Consider the following 23,850-nt stretch of genomic DNA (forward strand, 5'->3'; position numbering starts at 1 on the left):
ATCATCCATTGAAGAAATGGAATGAATAATATGGGACTGTGGATATATGGATATTTGGATGTGTTTTACTGTCTAGAATTAATTTACTTTAATTGCCTTCAAGTACACATCTTATACATCTTACCCCCCATATCCTGTTGTTCTGATGATAAAAGCAAAGCCTTTTATAGTGAATGAGGCTAACGCTCTGTTCCAAAAACATTACTTTGTCTACCAAAATAGCCTAAATGTAATTTGGGTTAATTCAGTCTTTCATTAAACTCAACATTTGTCCATTCATCCTCCTCCAGATGTTCTCAGCTGCAAATGGCATTAAATCGCTGCTAATTCTTTCCAGTAGTCCTGGAATAAATTGCACGAGCCACGATGGAAGGCAGCATGGTCAAACTGCAGGGTAGCAGGAATTTTTGGTACGTGACGCGTTGCAGGAGGATGCTGTGCCTCCAAGTGAGGAGAAATGGGGTTGGTCTCTGTCGTTGTACCATAAGAAGGTGGTAAAATGTTTGCCAGAAGGCTGGAGCTTGCCCTCCTGCCCCTTACAAAGCACGGTGGGCACAGGAGGAGCAGCAAGTCTGCCAAGGGGGCTAGGCAGACCTCAACGGGAAGGACAAAATGATCTTAATTTATCTTAAGATCTCTAAGATACCTTATCTTAATGCTTTATTAAGGAACGGGGAGGTTCCAGTCCTGGGAGCCTTCTCCTAGGCTGGGGCACGGAGCTGTCCGAGAACCTGGAGCTGAGATGTTAGAGTGAAACCCAAGAGATGAGATAAAACAGTAAGGAGATGAGATAAAAAGTAAGTCACTGGGACAAAGAAGCCTTTGCTGGATCATCTACTGCAGTATCCTCTGTCGGAGCAGTGCTAACAGCATCTGCTGAGGGAAAAGACTGAGATTCGACACAAGAAAATAGAGTTCTTGAAGGATACTCTGGAGCTATTCACATTTTCAGTAGGCTTCCTGCAGGTGAATGCAAAAATGCGCACAAGTATTCCGGTTTTTGGCCCCGTTCTTTTCATAGACATCCATATTGGCTGTTCATCCAGCTGTGTGTTTGAAGAATCCTTTGGATTTCCGAGTTAACCTCTGCTTAATGCAAGTCGTGAAATAATGAAAACCGTTCGGTGTGAGGTGGAAGGCCTGAGCATTTTTTTCTACCTTGGTCAGGTTGAATTTTCTTTCCCTTCATCCAGCTTCTGTCTGTAGCTGTTTGCCACGAGGCACCCTGTGGATGGAGGTAAGTGTGGGTTACGTTAAGCTGAATGTTGAACTGTTCTGTTCGTGTTTTTACACCCTGTAGGAAGAGGAGCTGTTCCCGTTCAACCTGGATGAATTTGTTACCGTGGACGAGGTGGTGGAGGAGAGCGAGTCTCCCGTTAAAACGCGGCGAAACCCACCGAGGGGAAAGAGGAAAGACGGTGCTAAAAACAACTCCTCCTCTGAGCCAAGTTCGAAGAGGAGAAAAGGGAAAAGCTCCGCAGCACGCATCGCCGAAAGCGAGCTGTCTTTTGTCACCTTGGATGAGATCGGCGAGGAGGAGGACGTGGCCGCGCAGCTGGTGGGAGTTGCTAACCTGGAAGCACTCAGCGACCCGCAGGGCCTGGTGGTGGTGGATGAGGTGATTGAGGAGGAAGAGCTGATGGTAGAAGCGGTGAAGGATCCGCAGTCGCTCGTGACTTTGGATGAGATATCTGAGCAGGAGGAGCTTGGCTCCCATAAGGACGTCCCCGGGTCGGTTTTTGAGGAGCAGGATTTGAAAACCGAACCCTTGGTAACTGTAGATGAGATCGGTGAAGTAGAGGAGCTGCCGCTGAATGAGCCCACGGGCCTGAGCATCGAGGATGTGCTGAAGCAGAAGGAGGAGGATAAAGGCCCTGCGGAGGATTCTGGAGAGTTTGTGACCTCTCAGGTGCCCGACGATCCCAGCGCTTTGGTGACAGTGGATGAGATACAAGAAGACAATGAGGACAACCCGCTAGTGACGCTGGATGAAGTTAATGAAGATGAGGATGATTTTCTGGCTGATTTCAATCGCCTAAAAGAGGAACTAAACTTTGTTACGGTAGATGAAGTTGGAGAGGAGGATGAGGAAGAAGAAAATACTTTCCCAGGGAAAAATCTGAACGAAGATGAAGATGATGAAGATATCGTTGCTGTTGCAGGACCAGAAGAAGAAATTGCTGCCATTGCAGGACCAGAAGAGGAGGATATTGTTGCTGTTGCAGGACCAGAAGAAATGGAAATTCTGGGAGATATGAGTCCAGAAGATGAAGATATTATTGCAATCTCGAAGTCAAAAGGTAAGGAACCTCTCGTAGCTTCCATGGGGGAAATAGAAAATAAGATGGTTGTAACCATTGCACAGGGAAGGGACAGAGGCATCCTTGAAGCAAACAGAGGAAACTGGAAAAAAAAAAACAAACCCAAATCTTCCACACAGTCAATAATTGAGTTACTAGGAAGGAAATGAAGACTGGTAGTGAAGAGCAGTCTGAAGGTAGGATACTACATGAATGCATTTTGGGATGTAGCCTTTTCTCTTGATGTAAAATTAAGCAGCATATTCCTCTGAAATGTTCATGTGGTGTTTATGACGGCTAAAAATGGGGAAATGGTTTCTCTCCTAGCCTCTAATGCAAAGCTTGGTAAAGTACCTAACACTAAAGATTATTTGTAATCTTTGATTACAGAACCAAACTTTATTAAAACAGGCGAGTCAAATAAAATACACAAATACACAAAGTGAGAGCTTCCCAGCTGGGTCTGGAGGGAAAAATATAGCAGCATACGGTAGTAGGAATAAGGAAAGCGTTAAGAAATGCCCAACAGAACCAAGCAGGGAGAGCTAGATACAACCTGCACACAAAAACACTTCTGGCCAGAGCGTGGGTGGAAGGCTCGGTGTGACGCAGTCCACAAGTGCTGAGCTTTTCTGTCTCTGCTGATGCAGCTGAATGCTGACAACAGCGCCTTTTGTTCTGCTGTGCTGGAAAAGCTTTTGTCCATCTTGCTCTTACTGCGTAGCAGAGGCAACCTGAGCAGGGCAGATTCTAAAAACAGTATTTTAAAGTTTAGTTTCTGTAAACAGTAGGAAATAGGTCAGTTAGCTGTGTACACACCAATAAATCTCGAAATGTGGTATTATGCTGTAATATTGTTTGTTACAGAATGTAAATTTCTACATGATGAACCAAAAAAAATATTTTCTGTGTTCTATAAGCAAGTAAATTGTAAAAAGACCTCTTTTTTTTTTTTTTTTTACAATTTTACAAATACAGACCTCTTCTTACAGAAAGATCCGAGCACTTGAGCTGATTTCTGCTGTAGGTGGTAGTGACAAATTATAAAAACATTAGGCACAGTAAGTGATTTTAGCTCTACTCCATGTAGTAAAAATCCCAGGCGAAACAGGTGGATGTAGAAAAGTTCTCCCTGAGCTTGAGAAGCTGAGCAAGGAAACCGGGAAGGAGAGGTTAAAGCGGGTTGAGCGGTGTTACTGCGAGTCCTGAAATCTGACTCCAGCAGCAAAATAGGAAACGGGCTCTCAGCTGCTGCGAGGCGAGCAGGGTAAGTGACGGGCAGACTGCAGCAGTGGGTGCAGCGTGCTGAGAAATGCCGGGCTCACAGCAGGCTGGGGCTGCCTGGGGCGTTCCTTAGCAGCTTCCTGGGTTTCATGAGTATGGCCAAAGGCTTCATTGCCTTAACCTTGCTCAAGGCGTGTTGGCGTTGCAGTTATTTGAACACAGAAGTGGAAGGGAAGCAGCTAGTTTTGATGTTTTTGGCCAGATGATCTGTTCTGATAGGCTAAAACCCAGACAGCTTGTTTATCTTGCAGAAGAGGCTGTCGAGCTCCCTGGCTCCAGAAGAATCCTAAAATGTTAATTTAGGGAGTGCCTTGGAGCTGGTTCATCTGGTGACCAAGTCTTGGTTTGGGTTGGCTCTGTACCAAAGCTGTGTCCTGCAGTGGCCACGAACCTGGCAGCTTAGTGAGTGCCCCTTGTTAAAGCCAGGTAGCTTCTCCTGTGTTACGCTGTAATTTTGGTGAACCAAGATCATTGGAGAGAGTTTTCTGTTCCTTTTCTGTTTTTTTTTTTTTTCTGATTTCATCAGTTTAATTATCTTCACGGGAAGGTGGAATTTGGTAATAAATCCTGGTCAGGCCGTTGGGTAGAGAGGTGGCAGCAGAAGGCTGGGATAATTCACAGAAAGAAGGTGAATGCTTTGAAAGTGAGTTCGTGCCTGGCTGGAACAACTTGCTGAATGCGATGGGTGTGCTGCTGGTGGCTTTTTTAAAAAAACACAATGATTTGTTTTGTTATTTCTAAGTTGAAATACTGCTGTTGGACCTTGAGGTAGTTTAATTCGAGGAAGTCTGGTAGCTTGCCTTAGGAAGATAATCACAAAGTTAGCGTGAAGTCGCTGGTGAGAGCTCTGGAGCAGAGCAGCTGGGAGCAGCGGTGGTACAGCTGAGAAGTGGAAGGCTTTTGGGCTCACCAGCACACCAGTACCCTAACTGGGAGCCTTGTCCTCAGGGCTGGTGCCAGGAGTTCCTGAAAATTGCTCTGTGCAGAGACCAAACCGAGTAGGGTAGGAAACAGTAAGGGCCATAAAAATGGTGTTTGTTTCAAGCAGTAAGGAACCATTTAAGTCCAGGATGCTCTAAACTAATGGCTGTCTTTGTTTTATTGTGCATTTCTGGCCTCCAGTAGATCAGCTGGGATCAGGACGGAAAGAACCAGAGCCTAAGCAGAAGAAAACGGTTGCTTTGGATGCATCAAAGGTGCAGAGCGCTCCAAAAGGTAAAAACAAAACAAGCCCAAATGCTGCATACTGCTCTTGTTGGAAAACACCTTTCTTGGTTGTTTCAAACGCCCCATTTGCTTCATGGCCACCTAGAGCTTGAAATTCGTGGCCCAGAATCTCTTTTTATCCCTCCAAATGCACGCTTAACACATTTCTGCTATTGGTTTCATAGCAGCTGCAAAGTTGAAAGTTCATTTTTACTCAAATTTAATTTACAAATAGAGGCTAACTTACTTCTAATTAGCACAGCGCTGGGATTAGAGCAGTAAGGAAACATTACAAGTTCTGCCACCAACTTTCTCTCAATGCATACACGTGAGGGAACTGCTTACATTATAAAAAAAAAAAGCATGTGAGTATATAAACACCAAGATTTTCACCTAAAATACTTCTTAGACAAAACCACTGCAAGCATTTGAACTGTAAAAGAAGCTGCTAGGAAAACCTGGATCGCTGCCTGATGGTTTGTGCAATGTTTGTGTGACAGAAAATGTTCACATCGCGTGCTGTGGGACAGAGGTTAAACTTGGTGAGTGGGTTATATCTGAGATGCTTTAGGGAGGGCTAAGAGATGTTAGGGTGGTTGCAGATCCTGAAGTCGGTTGTGCTGTTCACAAAGTACGTGCCCTTCTGTTTCTTGGAGGTAGGGCAGGGGACCAGCTCAGATCAGAAGCATCATTTTGTAAATACTGAAAAAATGTAACCAACATCCCTCCAGTAATAACAAGTTATGCGGATTTGGCCAAAGGAATCTGATTTTTTATTTTTTTAAGCTGTGTTTTGTTACCACTGTGTGCTCTCTCTCAGATTTAGACTACCTAGTTCCCAAGGCTGGCTTTTTCTGTCAGATCTGCTCTTTGTTCTACGCGGATGAAACGTCTGTGAAAAATCACTGCAAGACACCGCTCCATCAGCAAAACATGGAGGTAATGCCGGGGCTTCTCCAAACGCTCAGGGGTTCAAAAAAACCACAGCTTGTAAAATGTGTGCTTCAGGGAGTGCTAACAACCTCCTCGTTGGCAGCTGGAGCTCATGGTAATACTTCAAGGGGTTTTAATTTTAAGCTCAGACACAAATATAACTCAGTTAACAAATATATTGCTAATATAAGTTAACAAATATACAGTATAATATACAAATACTTACATATTTACATATAATATTATATATATATATATTATCAGCTAACAAATATATTTTTAACTCCTGAAATTAGCCAAATTTATTAACTCCGTAAGGCTATTTGAATTGCTATTTTCTCTCTGATGGGCAGAGTAAGGTACCCAGCATCACGTGAACCCCCAACCCCTAATATTTTGCTGTCTGCCCCACGAAAATTCCATCCATCACCCTTTGGTGATGTGGTGTGTGTCCCTAGGGGTGGGGAGTGAGTATTTTTTTTGGTGCAGATGGCACAGAGCCACCTCCAGGAGTTTGCTGACATTTGCCTGATGCTGTTCTGAAATCTGCCCTGGATTTAGAGCATGATCTTATTGTAGCCTGGGGAATAATAGAGAAGCATCACTTCTCACTGTCTGTCCTTCTTTCTGCAGAAATTCATGGCCAAGCAGAAGGACGAGGGTAACAGCGGGGAAGAACGGAGTTCAAGGTGATCAGAGGGAAGAAGAGTTGTTTCAGCAAGTTTAAACTTAGGGTCCAGTCAATTTTGTGTATTTTGCTATGATTTAATTTGTAATTTTGTTTCAGAAGCAAGCATTCATGTTGTATAAATTTGAGCTCAGTATAGACCGACTAAAAGATGTATGGTGGCTTTGATTTGTATATCAAATCATCCGACTCGCAAGAGATTTCTTTTACAAGTGTCGACATGAAATAAATGTTCTTATTGTATAGTTAACACCAGGGGATGGTGTTTGGTGTGGTTTCTTGTCATCCAGAGGGCTGACAAAACACAGCAGAGCTGGGGGATTCACCCCAGAGATCTCCCAGGTGCCGCTTTGCAGGTGACGTTTCCCATTCTTCATGTGCTCCAGTCTTCCTGCCCCAAATCAGCGACCATCGTGGCGAAGATTTCAGCGATAACAATCGAGGGGGCTCGATCGTGCTGGGCTTTCCCTATCCACCTTTTCCCCGTGGCCTCTGAAGTCTCGGGGTGAAGCAGGACTCCAAGACTGAAGCCATCGGGTGGAGCAGAGCCTGCAATCAGCCAGGGAGGTCACTGTCCCTTGCTCAGCCCCTGGTGAATGAGTTCCTTGTTCCCGTTGGGTTCTTTTTCCCCTGCTTCTTCTGGGGGTAGCAGCGCGTGGAGCTCTGCAGCACGCCTGAACTTTGTAACCTGCCCTTGGGTGTTGCTCTCTGATCACTGTGGGTCTCTGATTCAGCATTACCCGCGTGCCAGCCCGCGCCTGGATCAAAATTAACTTTGCTTTCAGCTTTCATTTTTCACCTCATCTCCTCAAATTTGTGTCAAACTGCGTCGGTTTCTGCTCCTGCATGTCCCGGGCGAGGAAGGCAGCCTGTGGTGGCAGAGATCTTACAGGCTGTGCTGCTACAAAACTCATCTTCAGGCCTCTGGTCAGTGCAGCACCACAACAAACTGTGACTTAAATTATCCTTGGCTGGTTTTCTTTTTTTTTTTTAACTCGGGTCCCTCGCTGGGGAAAGCTCCCCAACGCGGGGCTGCTGCGTGCAGACCCCCCGAAAAGACGAAGAGAGCCTCAAAAGCGTGCAGGAGAGGAATTTAGACAATCAACCAACCCCCTGGCAGGCCAGGGAGCGTGATTCAGGGTAAGAGAAACCACACGGCTGCCTCCTCCTCCTCCTCCTCCTCCTCCTCCTCCTCCTCCTCTCTCCCTTCCCTGCTGGCAGGGGCTGAGCTCTGCAGGCAGCGAGCAGCTGAGGCTGGCGTGCTGCTGCTTAACTGCTGCCTCCCCGGTCTGATGAAGAAATCAGAGAAAATTCCAAATTCCTGCCCCAAAATAAGGGGGCAAGACCTGGAATTTCTTGAGAAGAGCCCGGAGGGAGCAGCTCCTGGGCTGCTGTTTTGGGGTGGGGGGCAGCGCTGCTGTGTTTCTTCTCCCACTTCTCTCCCCCAGATTTTTGCCCCCAAATCGTTGTCCCCAAAACCACAGCCCGGCTCATCCCGCAGCTACCAGCATCTGAGGGGTAGGGGCTGTTTTTGGGGGGGGGGGGGCTCCGTGCGCCCCCATCCCCTGGGCACAGCTCTGGGGTCGCAGCCGCAGCCTCCTGGCACTTTTGGGTGAAATCCGCGGGCTTTTAGCAACGTTTCCTTTGCATTTTCTGGATATTTAGCTTGAGCAGCCCCAGCTCCTTACTGGGGGCTCTTGAAAAAGGGGTGAGGGATGGGGGGGGGACATGGGGGGCTCCTGGGGGGGCGCAGGGACAAAGCAGGGTGCAAGGGGGACACTGCAGGTTTTGGGGTGGTGGCCTCTGGGTGAACCCAAGCCACAAACTGGGATTACTGGGACACGGGACCGGGGGGGGGGGGGGGGTGGGCATTTGGGGGGGGGCCCTCCCTGCCCCTCCAGCTGCGAATCCCGACCCCAAAAAGCTCCGAGGAACCAGGGGGGGGGGCGCCCCCGTATGGGGGAAAACCGAGGCAACCCCGGGCTCCCTTCGCCTTTAAGGGGCGGGGGGGGGGGGACGGGGACAGGGGGGGGGGCTGCGCTGCCGCAGTGCTTGGCCGGGGGCGGGGGGGGGGCCGGGAACGGGATTGGGATCGGGATTGGGATCGGGGGGGGCGATGCTGCGCGTCTTCGTGCTGCGGGCGGACAGCCTCCGCACGCCCGATGCCGACATCAGCGACGCCTATTGCGGGGTCCAGTTCCGAGGTGGGGGGGTCTGGGGGGGTCTGGGGGGGTCAAAGGGGTCGGGGAGGGGGTTTAGGGGGGCGTGGGGGGGGGTTGGTGTCTGCGCGCCCCCCACCCCCGTGCTTGGAGAGCCCCCGGGGGATGGAGGGGGTCTGATGGGAAGGGGGGGGTCTGGGGGTGGGGGGGGGGTCTTGGTGGGGGGGGGTCGCGTTATGGGGGGGGTCCCGGTATGGGGGGGTTGTCCTGGTGTGTAGGGGTGTGGGTGTGTGTGGGGGGGTCCATTATGGGGGTCCCATGCATGTATGGGGGCACCAGTGTATGGGGGGGTCCCGTTATGGGGGTACCGTGGGGGGGGGGGTCCCAGGATGGAGGGGGGGGGGCATGGGTGTGTGGGGGTCCCTGTATATGGGGGGGGTCCCGTTATGGGGGTCCCAGTATGGGGGGGGGTGTGGGTGTGTGGGGTTCCCGGCAGAGGGGGGGTCCCATTAAGGGGGTTCCGTGCGTGTGCAGGGGTCCCACTATTTGGGGGGGGGGGGGCATGGATGTGGGTGGGGGGTTCCCAGTACGGGGGGGGGGGGCCATTAAGGGGGTCCCAGTGTGGGGGGGGCAGCACAGAACCACTGCGGGGCCTTTTTTGGGGTTGCCTCTGGCCTCCAGCCCCCCCCCAGCAGCGGGTCCGTGTGTCACGGAGCCACCCACGGCCCCCCCTGTCCCCCCCCCCTCGGGGGCACATAACTGAGCGGTGAGCGCAGCACCGGGGCTATTTTGGGGCTATTTTGGGATGGCGCTACCCAAGGGACCCGGGGGATGATGGTTGTGGGGGGCTGCGGGGTCCCAAATGTGTCCCCCCCCCTCCCGGGGGGGGGGTGACGGGAGAAACGAGGGGGTGTGCGATGCGTCGCGGCTGATTCGTGGCACCCTGGGGGTTTTTGGGGTGAAAAAATGCCTTTTTATGGCTTTTTGGAGAACGGGGAGCGTGTGTCCGTGTCCATGTGTCCGTGTCCTGGACTCTGCGGCCGGGGGGGGGCACCTCGGGGGGGGGCTTCCCAGTGGCAGGAGGTCCCCATCCCGCTGTCAGGGTGCTCGTTTTTGGGACCCCCCCCTCCTGCAGGGCTCAGCTCCAGATTTTTTTTTAATTTTCCTGCTGCTCCAGGGCGGGGGGTGGCAGCGGGGCCGTGCTCCCCCCACGCTGCTGGGGTTGTGACACCCCCGGCCCCCCCCCCAGGGTCCCCGATGCAGGGAACGACCCCTCCTTGCTCCATCCCCAAGCTGTGCCTTCGGGTTGTGTCACCCCTGCTGCCCCACCAGTGGCTCCCAGTCCTCCCAGTTGTCCCAGTTCCTCGCAGCGTCCCCGGCTCCTGGCGCTGTGACATCTCCGGGGTTCGTGGCGTTCCCAGGCCTGCTGCTTTGTCATTGCTCCTGCTGCCACCTCCTGCAGCTCGGTTCTCCTCGCAGCACCCCCGGTGTTTGTAGCATTCATCGAGTCCTTGTGCCCAGTTATCCCAGTTATCCCAGTGCTTGCAGCACCTTGGGTCCCAGTGCCCCAGTATCCCCAGTGCTCACTTATCCCAGTGCCTGCAGCACCCTGGGTCCTGCTGTCCCATTATTCCCAGTGCCTGCAGCATCCCTGGTCCCCGTGCTCTGGGCGTGCAGCACCCTGGGGTCCCGGTGCTCCGTTATCCCTGCTGCTCTGTTATCACAGTGCCTGCAGCACCCTTGGGTGCCAGTGCCCCGTCATCCCCAGCACCTGCTTATCCCGGTGCTTGCAGCATCCATGGATCCTGATGCGCCTCTATCCCTGGTGCTCTCTTATCCCGAGGCGTGCAGCACCCTGGGGTCCTGGTGCACCCTTATCCCCGGTGCCTGCTGTCCCAGGGCGTGCAGCACCCTTGGGTCCCGGTGCTCCGTTATCTCCAGTGCTCTGTTATCACGGTGCCTGTAGCACCCTTGGGTCCTGGTGCTCTGGTATCCCTGGTGCCCACTGTCCTGGGGCATGCAACACCCTTGGGTCCTGGTGCTCCTTTATCCCCAGTGCCCACTGTCCTTGGGTGTGCAGCACCCTTGGGTCCCGGTACTCTCTTATCCTCAGTGCTCTGTTATCACAGTACCTGCAGCACCCTTGGGTTCCAGTGCTCTGTTACCCCAGTGCCCTCTTGTCTTGAGGTGTACATCACCCTTGGGTCCTGGTGCTCCGTTATCCTCAGTGCCTACTTGTTCTGGGGCTGCAGCACCCTGGGGTCCTGGTGTTCCGTTATCCCCGATGCTCTGTTATCATGGTGCCTGCAGCACCCTGGGGTCCCGGTGCGCCCTTAACCCCGATGCCCGCTGTCCTTGGGCGTGCAGCACCCTTGGGTCCCGGTGCTCCGTTATCTCCAGTGCTCTGTTATCACGGTGCCTGCAGCACCCTTGGGTCCCGGCGCTGCGTTATCCCCGGTGCCCTCCATCCCGGTGCGCACAGCACCCTTGGGTCCCGGTGCGCCCTTATTCCCGGTGCCTGCTCTCCTTGGGCATGCAGCACCCTTGGGTCCCGGTGCGCCCTTCTCCCCGGTGCCCTCCATCCCGGTGCGCGCAGCACCCTTGGGTCCCGGCGCTGCGTTATCCCCGGTGCCCCCCTCCCCGGTGCGCGCACCCCGCCGCCCCCTGCACCCCCCGCCGCTGCCGCACCGAGGCGCTCCGTGGCACCGCCCGGGCGCCTCCTCCAGCGGCCGGGGAGGGTCGGGGCGGGGGCCGGGACCGGGACCGGGACCGGGACCGGATCCTGCCCGGTGCGGGGCCCGGCCTGGCCTCTCTCTCGGTGCCCTGCTCGGCCCCCCAGCCATGCTGCGCTGCTTGCTCCAGCGAGCCAGCCACCTCCCCAACCTAGAGAAGGGGGACAGGCAGAGCGACCCGGTGGCCAGCCTGACTTTCCGAGGTGAGGGCACCCCAAATCTGCCTTTTGGGGCTGGGGGACGGGGGTGGGGGGCAGGATTTTTGCTTTGCCTGGGGCGAGTTATCTCCGTTTGCAAATTTTTTTCTGCAAAGCCCGGGGTCCGCGGGGTGCCCGGACAGGACGTACGTCCTGTCCGGGCACCCCGCGGACCCCGGGCTTTGCCAAGCTCCATCCTCACCCCAAATCCTTGCCAAATCCCAAGGGGACCCCCACGCGCTCCCCACTACCAGGTCCATATCGACCCCCTCCATCCCCATCCTCCAGCCTTGCTCACTGGTGCGGTGCATCCCTTGAGGAGGGGGTCCCCGGGGTGGGCTCTCCCCTCAAGCTTTCGGGGTGTGCAAGCGGGGGGCGGGAGTGAAAAATCCCAACGCTTTGATGGTAGTGGGGGTTTTCCCCCAGGGGAGGAGCTGGGGGTGAGCATTCAGCACCATCCCCAGCTTGTGGCACAGCGGGGAGACCCCAGAGGGGCTCAGTGGGCACAAAGCAGGGTGGTGCTGCAGGGCGCTGCACCCTTGGGTGCCCTTTTGGTTGCTTTTGTGCTTTGCTCCGATTACGGGCTTTTAATTGCTAGCATGGGGATTTGTAGTAAATACCCAAATAACCCCGTGTCTCGGGGTCCATCCCGGTGCTGTTGGCACCGGGGGGGATGCTCAGAGGCTTTCCTCTGGGGCAGCGGGGCGATGCCTCTGCACCTCGAAAGCGCACGTTGGGAGGATGTTGCTTCTTTGGCACCCACTTCCTGGCGGTGGAAAATGTCCATTTTTAGAAAAAAAAAATAAGGAAAGGAAAGGGATGATGAGTGGCTTCTGACCAAGCCTTTCCTGTGCTGTGCTGCGGGGTGGGGGGAGCGCGGAGCTGCGAGGTCCCAGGGGGCTCCCAGGGGTGGGCTCCATCCGATGCAGAAAACAGCTCAGGGCCAGAGCCTGGAGGCACGGGGGAATTCCAGGGCTGTGCACAGCCAGGAGGCACTGCGAGCAGGAGCTGTGCCTGACACGAGGGATGTTCAATGTCTCCAGAGCTCGAGGATGTTCCCCAGAACCAGACATGGTGTGGGGATGCGTCCCGTGGGGCTGCTGCCAGTGCACGGAGCCCTCCCTCCTCCCGCTGGCTGAGCTCAGGGCCGGAAGGTGCAGCGGTGGCTCTTGAAAATCTGAAATAGGAAAAGCTTAATTTGGCAATGCTTAAAAAAACAATTAAAAAAATAAAAAAATCAACAACCAGGGGGGCTGCTCGGAGTGGTCGGGGCTCCCCGGCGGCACCGCGGAGCCTCTCCGTGTGCGCCTGGCACCGTACGGCGGGGCCGGGGCCACTCGGGGTCCTGTGGGCTTTGAGTCACCGCTATTGTTCTCCTGCTCTTCCTCTTCCTCTTCCCCTGGGCTCGCGGCCGTCCCTCGGGTTCGGTGTGAACCCGAGGCTCCGGGTTTGGGCGGGGGGCACCGCGGGCTCTCGGTGCTGGGCTGCGCTCAGCCGCTGCCGCCTGGCTCCATGGGGACAGGACGAGGTGGCATCGTCCCTGCCCTCACCTCCTGGGGGTGTCTGTGCCACCCCCCTGGTGGAGCCCAGGATTTTCACCCCTGTGCCGTGCGGTGTGGGGTCCCTGGGTCCCGGTTGGGACAGGACCGAGGTGCAGCGAGGGGCTGTCCCGCTCCCCGTGGTGCTCTCCAGCCCCAAAATTCTCCCCGGAGCATTTTTAAGGGGAGGCAGAGCCTCCTTCCTGCCCTGCTGTGGGGAAACTGAGGCACGGCACAGCGAAAGGATTGCCTGGGGTTTTCCTGGGGCTCCCAGGGCAGTCCCAGAGCCCAGCCTGTGCGCAAAGTTTGGGCAGATCCTGCCCCCGGGAGCCTCTCACCCCCCTGCTATTCCCCCACACACATATCGGGGGGGAGAGATCTGAATTTTGGGGCCGTTCCCATCAGACCCATGCGCGTTGCTCCCCACAGGCGTGAAGAAGAAGACAAAGGTCATCAAGAACAACGTGAACCCAGTATGGAACGAGGTGAGCGTGGCCCCATCCCCATCCCGATGAGCCCGGGGCTGCCTCGGTTCCACGAGGACACGGGAACGGTGCGGGACGCATCCTGCCGGGGGCACGGAGAGCCGTGAGCTGGCTCCGCACGGCCCCTCTGCTCCAACCTCTTCCCCTTCCATCAAGATCTTATCAGGGCCAAGCACGCAGATTAAAAGAAACGGTATAAAAATACAGCAGCTTGCAGGGAAAACAAGTGGTTTACGCATCAGCCTGGCCCAGGGGAGGATATTTTTTCCTTCTAACCCTGACCCGGGGGGGTCAAGGTTAAAAAAATGGCTTTTGGCGAGCGAGCAGGAATGCAGTTTTGGTGCAGAAATGCTGCGTGCCAGCTCCCATCGGTTTTCTCCTTTAGCTTTTTAATTAACCCGTGGCAAAAACCCGTGAAAAGCACCGGCTCGGGGCTGAGCTTTCCTCCTGCAAAGGCAGCTGATGCCCGCTCCCCTCTCCTCCCCTGCAGGGCTTCGAATGGGACCTGAAGGGCACGGCGCTGGACCCTGGGTCCGAGCTCAGCGTCGTCGTGAAAGACCACGAGACCATGGGGAGAAACCGGTAGGAAAAGCACCGGGGCGAGCCCCGGGCAGCCTCCCCGGCTCCGTTTTAGCTCTCCGTGCACGCCCGAGGCTTTGCAAATCGGAGTCGGGGGGGTGGTGATGGTGATGTCCAGGCGCTGGTGCATCGCTGCCCCTTTTGCAGCGGGGGCTGAGGTTGCTGGTGGGAGGCGGGCGCCGCATTTCTGGGCTGCTTTGCACAACATTTGGGGAGAAAAAAACCAAAAAAACAAAAAAACTGCTCGGGGCACGGAGCACGCACACAGGGAGCCTTGTGGCCGCCGCCTCCGCTCGTGGCCAGGCTGGTGCCGCGAGGCCACGGTGATGGGCGCACGGCCGAGGAGGTGCCACGGCTCTTTTTGGCCAGGCTCTTCTTGGCCAGGCTCTTTTTGGCTGCTTACAGGAAAAAAAATAAAAATAAAAAAGCTTGGAATTGATTGATTTGTGGGCAGCACGTGGTGGGAAGCGCGGCTCTGCAGCCTCCGGGACGGGGAGGACGGCCCTGGCGCGGCCGATCCCCGCTTCCAGCGCCGATGCTGCTGCTGGATCTGCTGGAAATTGGGCTCAGTCCAGCTCGGTGGCTTCGTGCCCTTCTATAAATAGAGGGGGGCAGAGGGGAGGAGGCTCCGGCTCTGGTGCAGGCACTTCTTGGCTGCCTGCGGGGGGGTGCAGCCGCTCCTCTGTGCGCCCCCAGAGCCCCCACGTGGAGCCTCTCCTTTTTGCTGTCCCCTTCCCCGCTGGCTTTTTGCCTTCCCTTCCCTACGGAGACGGCACCAAGCTGCCCCTCCGCCGGGGTGCTGCCCCATCAGGGCAATTAGCAGCGACCCCGCTCCTCTTTTGGGGGGCACGGCCCTATTTCCGTGACTGTCTGCAGAGGAAATGGAAGGAGACGGGGAGGGGAAGGCGGTCCTGTCCCCGTGGGAGAAGCGTTGGGGCTCTCCAGCCCTCCTGAAGTGGTGGGGAAGGAAACGGGAGCAGCAGAGCTGGGCTGGGCGCAGCCACGGCGAGAGAGTTTCCCCTTGATATAGGGGAAGCTTGATATATCCAACGGGATATATAGGGCAAAATTGCTCCCGTGGTGGTTTTAAAATCCACCTGGATATCACGGGGAACAGAAACCCGTGGAGAGCTTTGATTTCGTGGACTCCTCCACCCCGCTGAACCCCCCCAGGCCGTTTCTTTCCCCGTTTTTATTCTGGGTGCAGCTGGCACAGAAAGTCCATCCAAGGAGCTGGCAGCTCCCTGCTCCCCAGAGCGGCTTTCCAAGTGCTTTTTTTTTGTGCTAAAAAGTGCACAGAGCCCCCACAAGTCCCCACGTTGTCTGAGCAGGGCAGGCAGCCCAGCCCCAAGGCTCTGAGCATCCTCCCAGCAGTGTCCAAATGGGGACGTGGCCGTTTTCCCCCCAAATCTGGGAATTGAGCTGGGAATTTCCAGCAGCTGCCCCCGTCCCCAATACGGTTCCTCGACCCCTTCCCCTGCTCACCCCCGGTGCTCTCGGCCCCCAGGTTTTTGGGAGAAGCCCGCGTGCCCCTGCGAGATGTCCTCTCCTCCCCCAGCATGGCGGCCTCCTTCAACGTCCCCTTGCTGGATGCCAAGAAGCAGACCACCGGGGTGAGTCCCTTCCCTGGGGGTGGCCGTGCCATCCGCTCCTCCTTAAGCTGCCCCCTTGGCGTTCCCATGTGGGCAGCAGCTTTTTGCCCCTGGGGCCATCAGTAACCCCGTGGCACTGGCCCCCAGCCTGGCAGGGCCCCAGTTTGGGACCAGTTGCCCCATCCTGGACCCTTCAGCTTTGCTTCACGAGCTTGGGGAGGGGGCAGCAGGAGGACACCCCCCTTCCACAGGGGCTTCCACGGGGACCCCATGAGCTGCGCCAAGGGGGTCACCCCCTGCATCCACATGGGACCCCCTCCTCTGCACCTCGCAGGCTGTGGAGAGCTCTGTGACACCCCTCCTCTTATTTTCTCCCCAGGCTTTCCTCATCCTGCAGGTGTCCTACACCCCCCCTCCGGGCGCTGCTCCCCTCTTTCCTCCTCCGTCCCCCCCTGAGCCGTCGCCGGGGGCTGCTGAGCCCGACACGGTCACCGGTAATGAGAGCGCCCCGCGGGCGGCACGGGGGGACACGTCCCCCACAGCCCACCCCAAGCCCCCTCAGCAACCTCCCTGCCCCCTGCCCCGCGCAGAGGCGCCCACCGAGGAGGAGGAGGCTGAGGACCGGCCGGCCACGGGGGACGAGACGGAGCCCGCGCCCTCGGGGCCACCGGGGTCCGAGCCCCCTTCGTTGCCCCGCAAGCCCCCGGTGCACCACGTCCACGGGGTGAGGCGCAGGAGGAGCTCGCCCAAAAAGCCCCTGTCCAACAAGCCGCAGGACTTCCAGGTGAGGCGTGGGCAGGTTTGGGTGCATCCTTCTTGGGTTATCTGGGTCTTGGTGCATCCCTCTTTGGGGTATCTGGGTCTTGGTGCATCCTTCTTGGGGTACCTGGGTCTTGGTGCATCCTTCTTGGGGTATCCGGGTCCTGGTGCATCCCTCTTCGGGGTCCCTCTTGGGGGTCCCGGGTGCTGGTGCATCCCCCGTGGGGTACCCGGGCAGTGCCCGGTGCCCACCCCGGCTTCCCGCTGAGCTTTTCCCTTTCTCCCCCTCCTGCTGCAGATCCGGGTGCGGGTGATCGAGGGCCGGCAGCTGCCCGGGGTTAACATCAAGCCCGTGGTGAAGGTGACGGTCGCGGGGCAGACCAGGAGGACCAGGATCCGCAAAGGCAACAGCCCCTTCTTCGACGAGGTGAGGCCTGGGGGGAGCTTTTGGGGTCAGGACCCGAACGGAGGCACCGGCACAGCTCAGGGGCCGGGGTTTGGCTACCAGGGGCTGCAGCCCGAGCTGCACCAAGCAGACACTTTGGCTCCCCGAGGTGTCCCCCAGCCCCACGGCTGTTTGCACAGGGTGCTGGTGCTCAGCCCTTTGCCCTCTGCCCCGCAGACTTTCTTCTTCAACGTCTTCGAGTCGCCGGCCGAGCTGTTCGATGCGCCCATCTTCATCACGGTGAGCCTCTCCGGTTCCTCCCCGGGGGGATCGCTCACCCCGTCCCCTCCCCGTGCTGCCCGGGGACCCGTCCCTGCCCCATCTCGGTGCTGCACTCACTGCTCTGCCTTCTCCTCCTGCAGGTGGTGGATTCTCGGTCATTTCGGGCGGATTCGGTGCTCGGGGAGTTTCGGGTAAGGCTCGCGCCTCTTCGCCCCCGATCCCATCCTCTGGGGCTCGCAGCGTGCTCGATCTCGCTTGCTTTCCTCTTTGTTTTTCACAGATGGATGTCGAGACCATCTATTCGGAGCCAAGTGAGTTCAGCAGCTGGGGCTGCTTGCTGCGGTGGGGGTTGATCTCTCTGGGTGACAATTTTTCGGGGTCAAACAGAGGGGAAAAATGCACGCAGCCATCCCGCTTATCCCTGGCTGCCTGTACCAGAGCGGCAGAGGGGGTCACGAAGGAAGGATAAAGTGATGCTTATCGAAAATTTCCCACCCTAATCCCTGCAGAGAAACGTGGGATAGCCACATAGAGATAAGACCTACGAGGCTGATAAAGGGAACTGTGGTGCGGGGTGCTCTTGTGCCCCCCTAAAACCCATAGCAGCCTCCCAGCGGGCTCGGAGGGAGCAGGGCCATGGCAGAGTGCCTTTTGTGGGTGTCCTGGCCTCTGGAGGTGCCCTGCAGTGGCACTGACAGGTCACCAGAGGACCAAGGGAACCCCTCTGGTTGTCCCCAGGGACGTCTTTATGAGCGCTGCACCGCCAGTGGCACGGGTTTTTGGGGTAAACGTGTCTGCTCCTTAGGGACTCGGGGATCGCTCCCCTTCCCCGGGGCTGCTGCAGCTCAAACATCTCAGTTCAGCCCTGTCCTGAGGCTGTGCCCCGGGACGGATCCACCTTGTGCTGCTTAAACAGTGCTGTGGTGGCTGGGGAGGGGGTAACGCGCCCACCTGGGCACCCTGGGGGGCTTGGTGTGACAGCACGAGCACATCTCACTGACGTTGGGCAAACCCATAAAAATACCTTGGAAAAATCTCACCGACGTCGGGCAAACCCATAAAAATACCTTGGAAAAATCTCACCTATGTTGGGTAAAACCCATACAAACGCCTTGGACGAGCCCTGACCCACCTGGATCACTCCTAAGGGCCAGCAGGAGGTGACCGATGGGTGACCAAGGCACAGCCACGCGCTGATTTGAGGAGTAAAGCCGAAAAAATGCTTGGGTGGCTCCCGTCTTCCTCGATATTTTACTTCCATCTTCATTACACTGAAAGAGGGGTCCTGGAGATGATGTTTTTCCCTCCACGAAGATCTCACCATCCTTGGGTGTTCGTTCATTCCCCAGAGCACGCCTTCCTCAGGAAGTGGCTGCTGCTCTCCGACCCCGAGGACTTCTCCGCGGGGGCCAAGGGCTACCTGAAGGTCAGCCTCTTCGTGCTGGGGCCCGGAGACGAAGCTCCCGTGAGTATTGGTGTGGGACGGATGGATGGATGGATGGACAGATGGATGGATGGACGGATGGATGGATAGATGGACGGATGGATGGACTGCACAGGGCTGCTGAACCCAAGGGAGCTGCAGCCTTGACCTGCCCTGGTCTTGGGTGCTTGGGTGTGGGGTTTTGCTTCTCGTATCGAGGCTTTGAGGAACGACTTTTTGGGTTTTCCTCCTCTCGCCCCACAGATGGAGAAGAAGGAGGTCTCGGAAGACAAGGAGGACATCGAGGGGAACCTCCTGCGTCCCACCGGGGTCACCCTGAGAGGGGCTCACTTCTGCCTGAAGATCTTCAAAGCTGAGGACTTGCCCCAGAGTGAGTGTTTCCCCATCCCGTGGCGTGTAGAGGACCAAGGGTGCCGATGAGGAAGCTGCACCCTCAGCCTTATCCCCGGGACCTCGACGATGTGGTCCCCGCGGCCCTCCCAGCGCCTCCTTTTCCCCCGCAGTGGATGACGCCGTCATGGACAACGTCCGGCAGGTCTTTGGCTTTGAGAGCAACAAGAAGAACCTGGTCGACCCCTTCGTGGAAGTCAGCTTCGCGGGCAAGATGGTGAGCGGCTGGAGAGGGGTCCCCCGGGCTGGGGACGTGGCGGTGGGTCGTGGCACGCCGTCGTGACGGGGACATGGGGAGGGTGGCACGCCTGGGTGCACCTTGGTGTTCTCTCCACCGGGCTCTTCTTGGTGCTGTTGCATTAGAAAGCCACTGGGGGTGGTTTTTTGAGGGTCCTGGGGCGAGACCCCCGAGCAGCCCGTTGCGCCCTCTGCCTCCTGCGCAACGCGGAGCCCCACGGGCCGGGGACATTGAAGGGAGCCTTTATTTTGGGGATGGGAGACTCGAGAAAAGTCACCCCATCCCGCTCCCACACCTCCAGCTCTACTCGAGGATCCTGGAGAAGAACGCCAACCCCCAGTGGAACCAGTGCCTGACCCTGCCGGCGATGGTGAGCGCCGTGCCCGCTCCCGGCTGCCCCCCAAACCCCCCCGGAGCCCCCGGCCACCGCTCACCGCTCCGCTCTCTTCCCAGTTCCCTTCCATGTGCGAGAAGATGCGGATCCGGGTGACCGACTGGTGAGTGGGGACGCGGCCCCGGGACGGGGACAGGGTGTGTGAGGGTGTCGGAGGGGGCACCAGATCCCCTTAAAACCCAGGAGGAGCTGGGGGGGTGGAGATGCGCTCACGGAGCAGGGGATGCTTGGAGCGGGATGGGTTTGGGACGTGGGATGGGTCTGGGACAAGATGTGGGATGGGTTTGGGACGTGGGATGGGTTTGGGATGTGGGATGGGTTTGGGACAAGATGTGGGATGGGTTTGGGACAAGACATGGGATGGGTTTGGGACGTGGGATTGGTTTGGGATGAGATGCGGGATGGGTTTGGGATGTGGGATGGGTTTGGGATGTGGGATGGGTTTGGGATGTGGGATAGGTTTGGGACAAGACATGGGATGGGTTTGGGATGTAGGATGGGTTTGGGATGAGACGTGGGATGGGTTTGGGATGGGATGTGGGATGGGTTTGGGACGTGGGATGGGTTTGGGATGAGATGTGGGATGGGTTTGGGACGTGGGATGGGTTTGGGATATGGAATGGGTTTGGGACAAGGCATGGGATGGGTTTGGGACGTAGGATGGGTTTGGGATGAGACGTGGGATAGGTTTGGGACATGGGATGGGTTTGGGACAAGACATGGGATGGGTTTGGGATGTGGGATGGGTCTGGGACAAGATGTGGGATGGGTTTGGGGCGGCATGTGAGATGGGTTTAGGACGTGGGATGGGTTTGGGACGTGGGATGGGTTTGGGACAAGACATGGGATGGATTTGGGATGAGATGTGGCTGTGTGTGAGACATGGGACGTTTTTGGGACGGGACATGGGACGTGTTTGGGACGTGGCTGTTTGAGACATGGCTGTATTTGGGACACGGGATGCATTTGGGACGAGACGTGGCCGTGTTTCAGGGACCGCCTCACGCACAACGACATCATCGGCACCGCCTACCTCTGCATGTCCAAGATCTCGGCGCCCGGCGGGGAGCTGGAGGGTAAGGGCTGGTGGCAGGACGTGGCCCTCGGTGCATGCCCACGGAGCCGTGCTGCGTGCTGCTGGCTGGGCTTGGTGCTGGCCGGGAGGAAGGAGCAGCCGGGAAGGGCTCTGCCAGGTCACCGGGGCTGGGGGAGAAGCCGGGGGGGCGCGGGCAGGGTGCTGGTGGTGGCTCCATCCCGCGGGGGTGGCCCTGCTGGATTCGGTCCCTGCTTCTTCGTGGCCCTACAGATCTTCGGGTCCTAATGGGGCCGTGGGGAGGGGTGGTTGCAGAGCTGCAGCCGAGGTTTTGTGTCCTCCTTTGTGACCAGAGGTGGCTGCCGGTGGTGACAGCGGTGTCACCGGCGCAGGAAGGTGCCACCTCTCCCTGCTCCCACTGACGGCTCCTCCTCAGGTGGCATTTTGGGGTTGTCGGGGTGGGGGCTGAGGTCCAGCCTGTGCTGAGAGCAGTGTTTGAGGTGCCAGGAGCCTTCCTGAGTGAAGGGCCACCACGGAGGTGCTGGCAGGGACTGGGTGGGTGACGCCGACTGTGTCACTTGTGAGGGACGCGGGATGCGCTTGTGGCGATTTCTCTGCTTGTGGGGCTGCTGCGAGCCACGGCGGGGCTGGAGCAGAGGCTGCCCTAAGGTGCACGAGTGTCCTGCTGCTAACGAGCCTGGTGAAACCTCCTGGCACCTGCTGCCCTCCTGAACCCTCGCCCTGCTCCCTGCAGCAGCCCGGCACCGCAGCGTGCCCAAGCTGTGCACGTGCACATCGTCCCCGCGCCTCCCCGCTTTGAAGTGTGGCTCCCGGGCTGGTTTGGAGAGGGAATGGGGGGCCAGGGAGGGAGATGAGGAGGCTGGGAGGGGTCTGTGGGACTGGCAACCCCCAGCTGAACCCCCCCCTGCACCTCGGCTCCGTATGGCTTCTGCAGTGCACGGAGCATCCTTCATCCCTCGGGGCTTTCACATGCGCCCTATGGCCCTCAACCAGCCTCACCCTTTCTCTTCCTCTGTTGGCACCAAGAGCCCACGGCAGTGCTGCCTCCTCCTCCTCCTCCTCCTTCACCTCTTCCTCCTCCTCCTCCTCCTCCTTCACCTCCTCCTCCTCCTCCTTCTCCTCCTCCATAACCCGCTGCCCTTTCCGTGCGCTCCCCCTCCTAACCTCTCTCCATTTCTTTGTGCCTCAGATGAGTTTCCTGCTCTTGCGAAGCCTCTGAAAGCCGCAGACCGTACGTCCCCTTAGCCTCTCGGTTTGCAATCGCCACCCTGGTAATTTTTTTTTCCCCTGCTGTCGTTGCCACCGTTAGGGCCGGAGCGTTGGCCAGAGCTGGGAGCACCTCGATGGGGGAAACCTCCCACCCTGGGAAGGGCTCCGGTGTCCTCCCCTCGGTGGCTTTGGGGCATCCCCAATGGTTTTGTGGTGTGGTGGTGTGTTGTGTGCCGAGCTGTCGGGGTCTGGCGTGGTGCTTGGGAGCTCGGAGCAGCACCACACAAAGGGTTTCAGCTTCTCATCAGCTTGAGGTGCCCAAAAACCGAGCGCTGCTCTTCCAAGAGCTGTCCCGTGGCCTGAGGCACCCCGGGGCTGCTGGAAGTCCACGCAGCGCCCCGGCAGCTCCTGGGCTCGCAGGAGACGCAGTGTTTTGGTGCCCACTGATGTGGGTTGTGGGTTGCTGATGGATTCTTCCCTGTGCCCCGCAGTGGACGACGGGCTGGGCTTCCTGCCGACCTTCGGCCCCTGCTACATCAACCTCTACGGCAGCCCCCGCGAGTTCACCGGCTTCCCCGACCCGTACGAGACGCTCAATTTGGGAAAGGTGAAGTCGGCTTCTTGCCAGAATTGCTTTGCCCGATCCCTCAGCGAGGCTGAACGAGCGGCGAGGTGCCGGGGACGGGCCCCTGGGTGCTGACCCCGTCCCCGGTCTACCCCCAAGGGCGAGGGCGTCGCGTATCGCGGCAGGGTGCTGGTGGAGCTGGAGACCCGGCTGGTGGAGCACGTGGAGCAGAAGGTGGAGGACATCTCCGCCGATGACATCCTGCGGGTGGAGGTAACGGGGTCGCTGCTGTCTGTCACCGGGGGTCCGTCCTAAATCCCACCCCAAATTCCCTCGAGGCACCGCGTCCTCTTCCCAGCCGTCACCTTTTCCATCTCGGGGGCTTTCCCGGGTTGGTGTCTGGGGACAATGGGGGGGGTCCGTGCGTAGACCCCATGTCCCTGTTCCCGTGCCTGTTGCAGAAATACCTGCGCCGGCGCAAGTACTCCCTCTTCGCCGCCTTCTACTCGGCCACCATGCTGCAGGACGTGGACGATGCCATCCAGTTTGAGGTCAGCATCGGCAATTACGGCAACAAATTCGACAACACCTGCCTGCCCCTGGCCTCCACCACGCAGTACAGCCGGGCCGTGTTCGACGGTGAGCCGGGGGGGTCTCAGGACCCAGCTGGATGTGGATGGTGTCTGGTGGGCTCTGTCTGAGCGAGGGATGGGGCCAGGAGGACCCTGGAGGTGTCTCCAAGCTCAGCCACCGGTGTGCGTGGAAATGGGTGACCAGGGAGGCGTGGGGAAGGCCGGAGAGCTCTGGGCACGGAGTATAGGGTGGCCACCCAGCCCTAACAGTGCCCCATTCTTCTCAAGAGGGAGCCAGTGCTTTAGGGTGGCCTTTTCCTGGGGGCTGTGGTGTGAGGTGTCCTCACCACGCTGCGGTTCACGGAATCCCAGAACCATCTAGGTTGGAGGAGCCCTCCAAGATCTGGTCCTGAGCAGGGAGGTGCCCGTCACCGTGATGTCCTGAGCTCACCCGTGTGTTGTGCCCTCCAGGCTGCCAGTATTACTACCTGCCCTGGGGCAACGTGAAGCCCGTGGTGGTGTTGTCGTCCTACTGGGAAGACATCAGCGCCCGGACTGACGCTCAGAACCTCCTCCACCACACGGCAGACAGGCTGGTGAGTGCCACAGGGACAGGGACGGGGACAAGCCTGTCTGCATCCCACCTGGGGACACGGGGAGGGGATGGAGGCCATCTCCGTGCTGGGTCAGGTTTGGGGTTTGTGGAGTCCCAGGTGCCCTGCTCAACCAGGGAGCAAAGTGGGTTGTTTGGAAAAGCCCTCGCCTGCAGAGCTGCCTCTGCTGGTGTCAGAGCCTCGGGGTGCAGGAGCCCCGGGATGAGCAGGGGCTGGAGGTGCAGCAAGCCCTGGGCTCTCTGCTTGCCCAA

General features: G+C 57.6%; 2 protein-coding genes across 17 annotated transcripts in view; both read left to right on the plus strand.

Annotated features, from left to right (window-relative positions):
• Nucleotides 1–6,666, plus strand: part of ZNF638 (zinc finger protein 638) — a 49,873-nt gene extending 43,207 nt beyond the window's left edge. For 3 of the 6 annotated variants that reach the window (XM_084516335.1, XM_084516337.1, XM_084516338.1), the window contains exons 23-26: nt 1,301–2,300; nt 4,707–4,799; nt 5,611–5,729; nt 6,357–6,666. In XM_084516335.1, coding sequence (XP_084372461.1) covers nt 1,301–2,300; nt 4,707–4,799; nt 5,611–5,729; nt 6,357–6,416 — 1,272 coding nt within the window. In that variant the 3' untranslated portion in view covers nt 6,417–6,666. Of the gene's footprint in view, nt 1–290; nt 1,100–1,300; nt 2,301–4,706; nt 4,800–5,610; nt 5,730–6,356 lie in introns of those variants that run through there. The other 3 variants (XM_084516336.1, XM_084516340.1, XM_084516339.1) reach the window with 3 other exon arrangements.
• Nucleotides 6,667–8,508: 1,842 nt separating this feature from the next.
• The window catches only part of DYSF (dysferlin), an 83,100-nt gene continuing 67,758 nt past the window's right edge, over nt 8,509–23,850 (plus strand). For 3 of the 11 annotated variants that reach the window (XM_084517599.1, XM_084517603.1, XM_084517601.1), the window contains exons 1-21: nt 10,893–11,505; nt 13,467–13,522; nt 14,013–14,104; nt 15,609–15,714; nt 16,073–16,187; nt 16,284–16,477; nt 16,751–16,879; nt 17,075–17,137; nt 17,260–17,310; nt 17,400–17,430; nt 18,469–18,584; nt 18,807–18,933; nt 19,067–19,170; nt 19,493–19,561; nt 19,645–19,688; nt 20,579–20,661; nt 21,829–21,870; nt 22,340–22,455; nt 22,573–22,686; nt 22,875–23,052; nt 23,457–23,581. In XM_084517599.1, the coding sequence (XP_084373725.1) occupies nt 11,412–11,505; nt 13,467–13,522; nt 14,013–14,104; nt 15,609–15,714; nt 16,073–16,187; nt 16,284–16,477; nt 16,751–16,879; nt 17,075–17,137; nt 17,260–17,310; nt 17,400–17,430; nt 18,469–18,584; nt 18,807–18,933; nt 19,067–19,170; nt 19,493–19,561; nt 19,645–19,688; nt 20,579–20,661; nt 21,829–21,870; nt 22,340–22,455; nt 22,573–22,686; nt 22,875–23,052; nt 23,457–23,581 (2,049 nt within the window). In that variant the 5' untranslated portion in view covers nt 10,893–11,411. Of the gene's footprint in view, nt 8,616–10,891; nt 11,506–13,466; nt 13,523–14,012; nt 14,105–15,608; nt 15,715–16,072; nt 16,478–16,750; nt 16,880–17,074; nt 17,138–17,259; nt 17,311–17,399; nt 17,431–18,468; nt 18,585–18,806; nt 18,934–19,066; nt 19,171–19,492; nt 19,562–19,644; nt 19,689–20,578; nt 20,662–21,828; nt 21,871–22,339; nt 22,456–22,572; nt 22,687–22,874; nt 23,053–23,456; nt 23,582–23,850 lie in introns of those variants that run through there. The other 8 variants (XM_084517598.1, XM_084517602.1, XM_084517595.1 and 5 more) reach the window with 5 other exon arrangements.

Source organism: Aythya ferina (assembly GCF_964211825.1).
Source record: "Aythya ferina genome assembly, chromosome: 4".
NCBI lineage: Eukaryota > Metazoa > Chordata > Aves > Anseriformes > Anatidae > Aythya > Aythya ferina.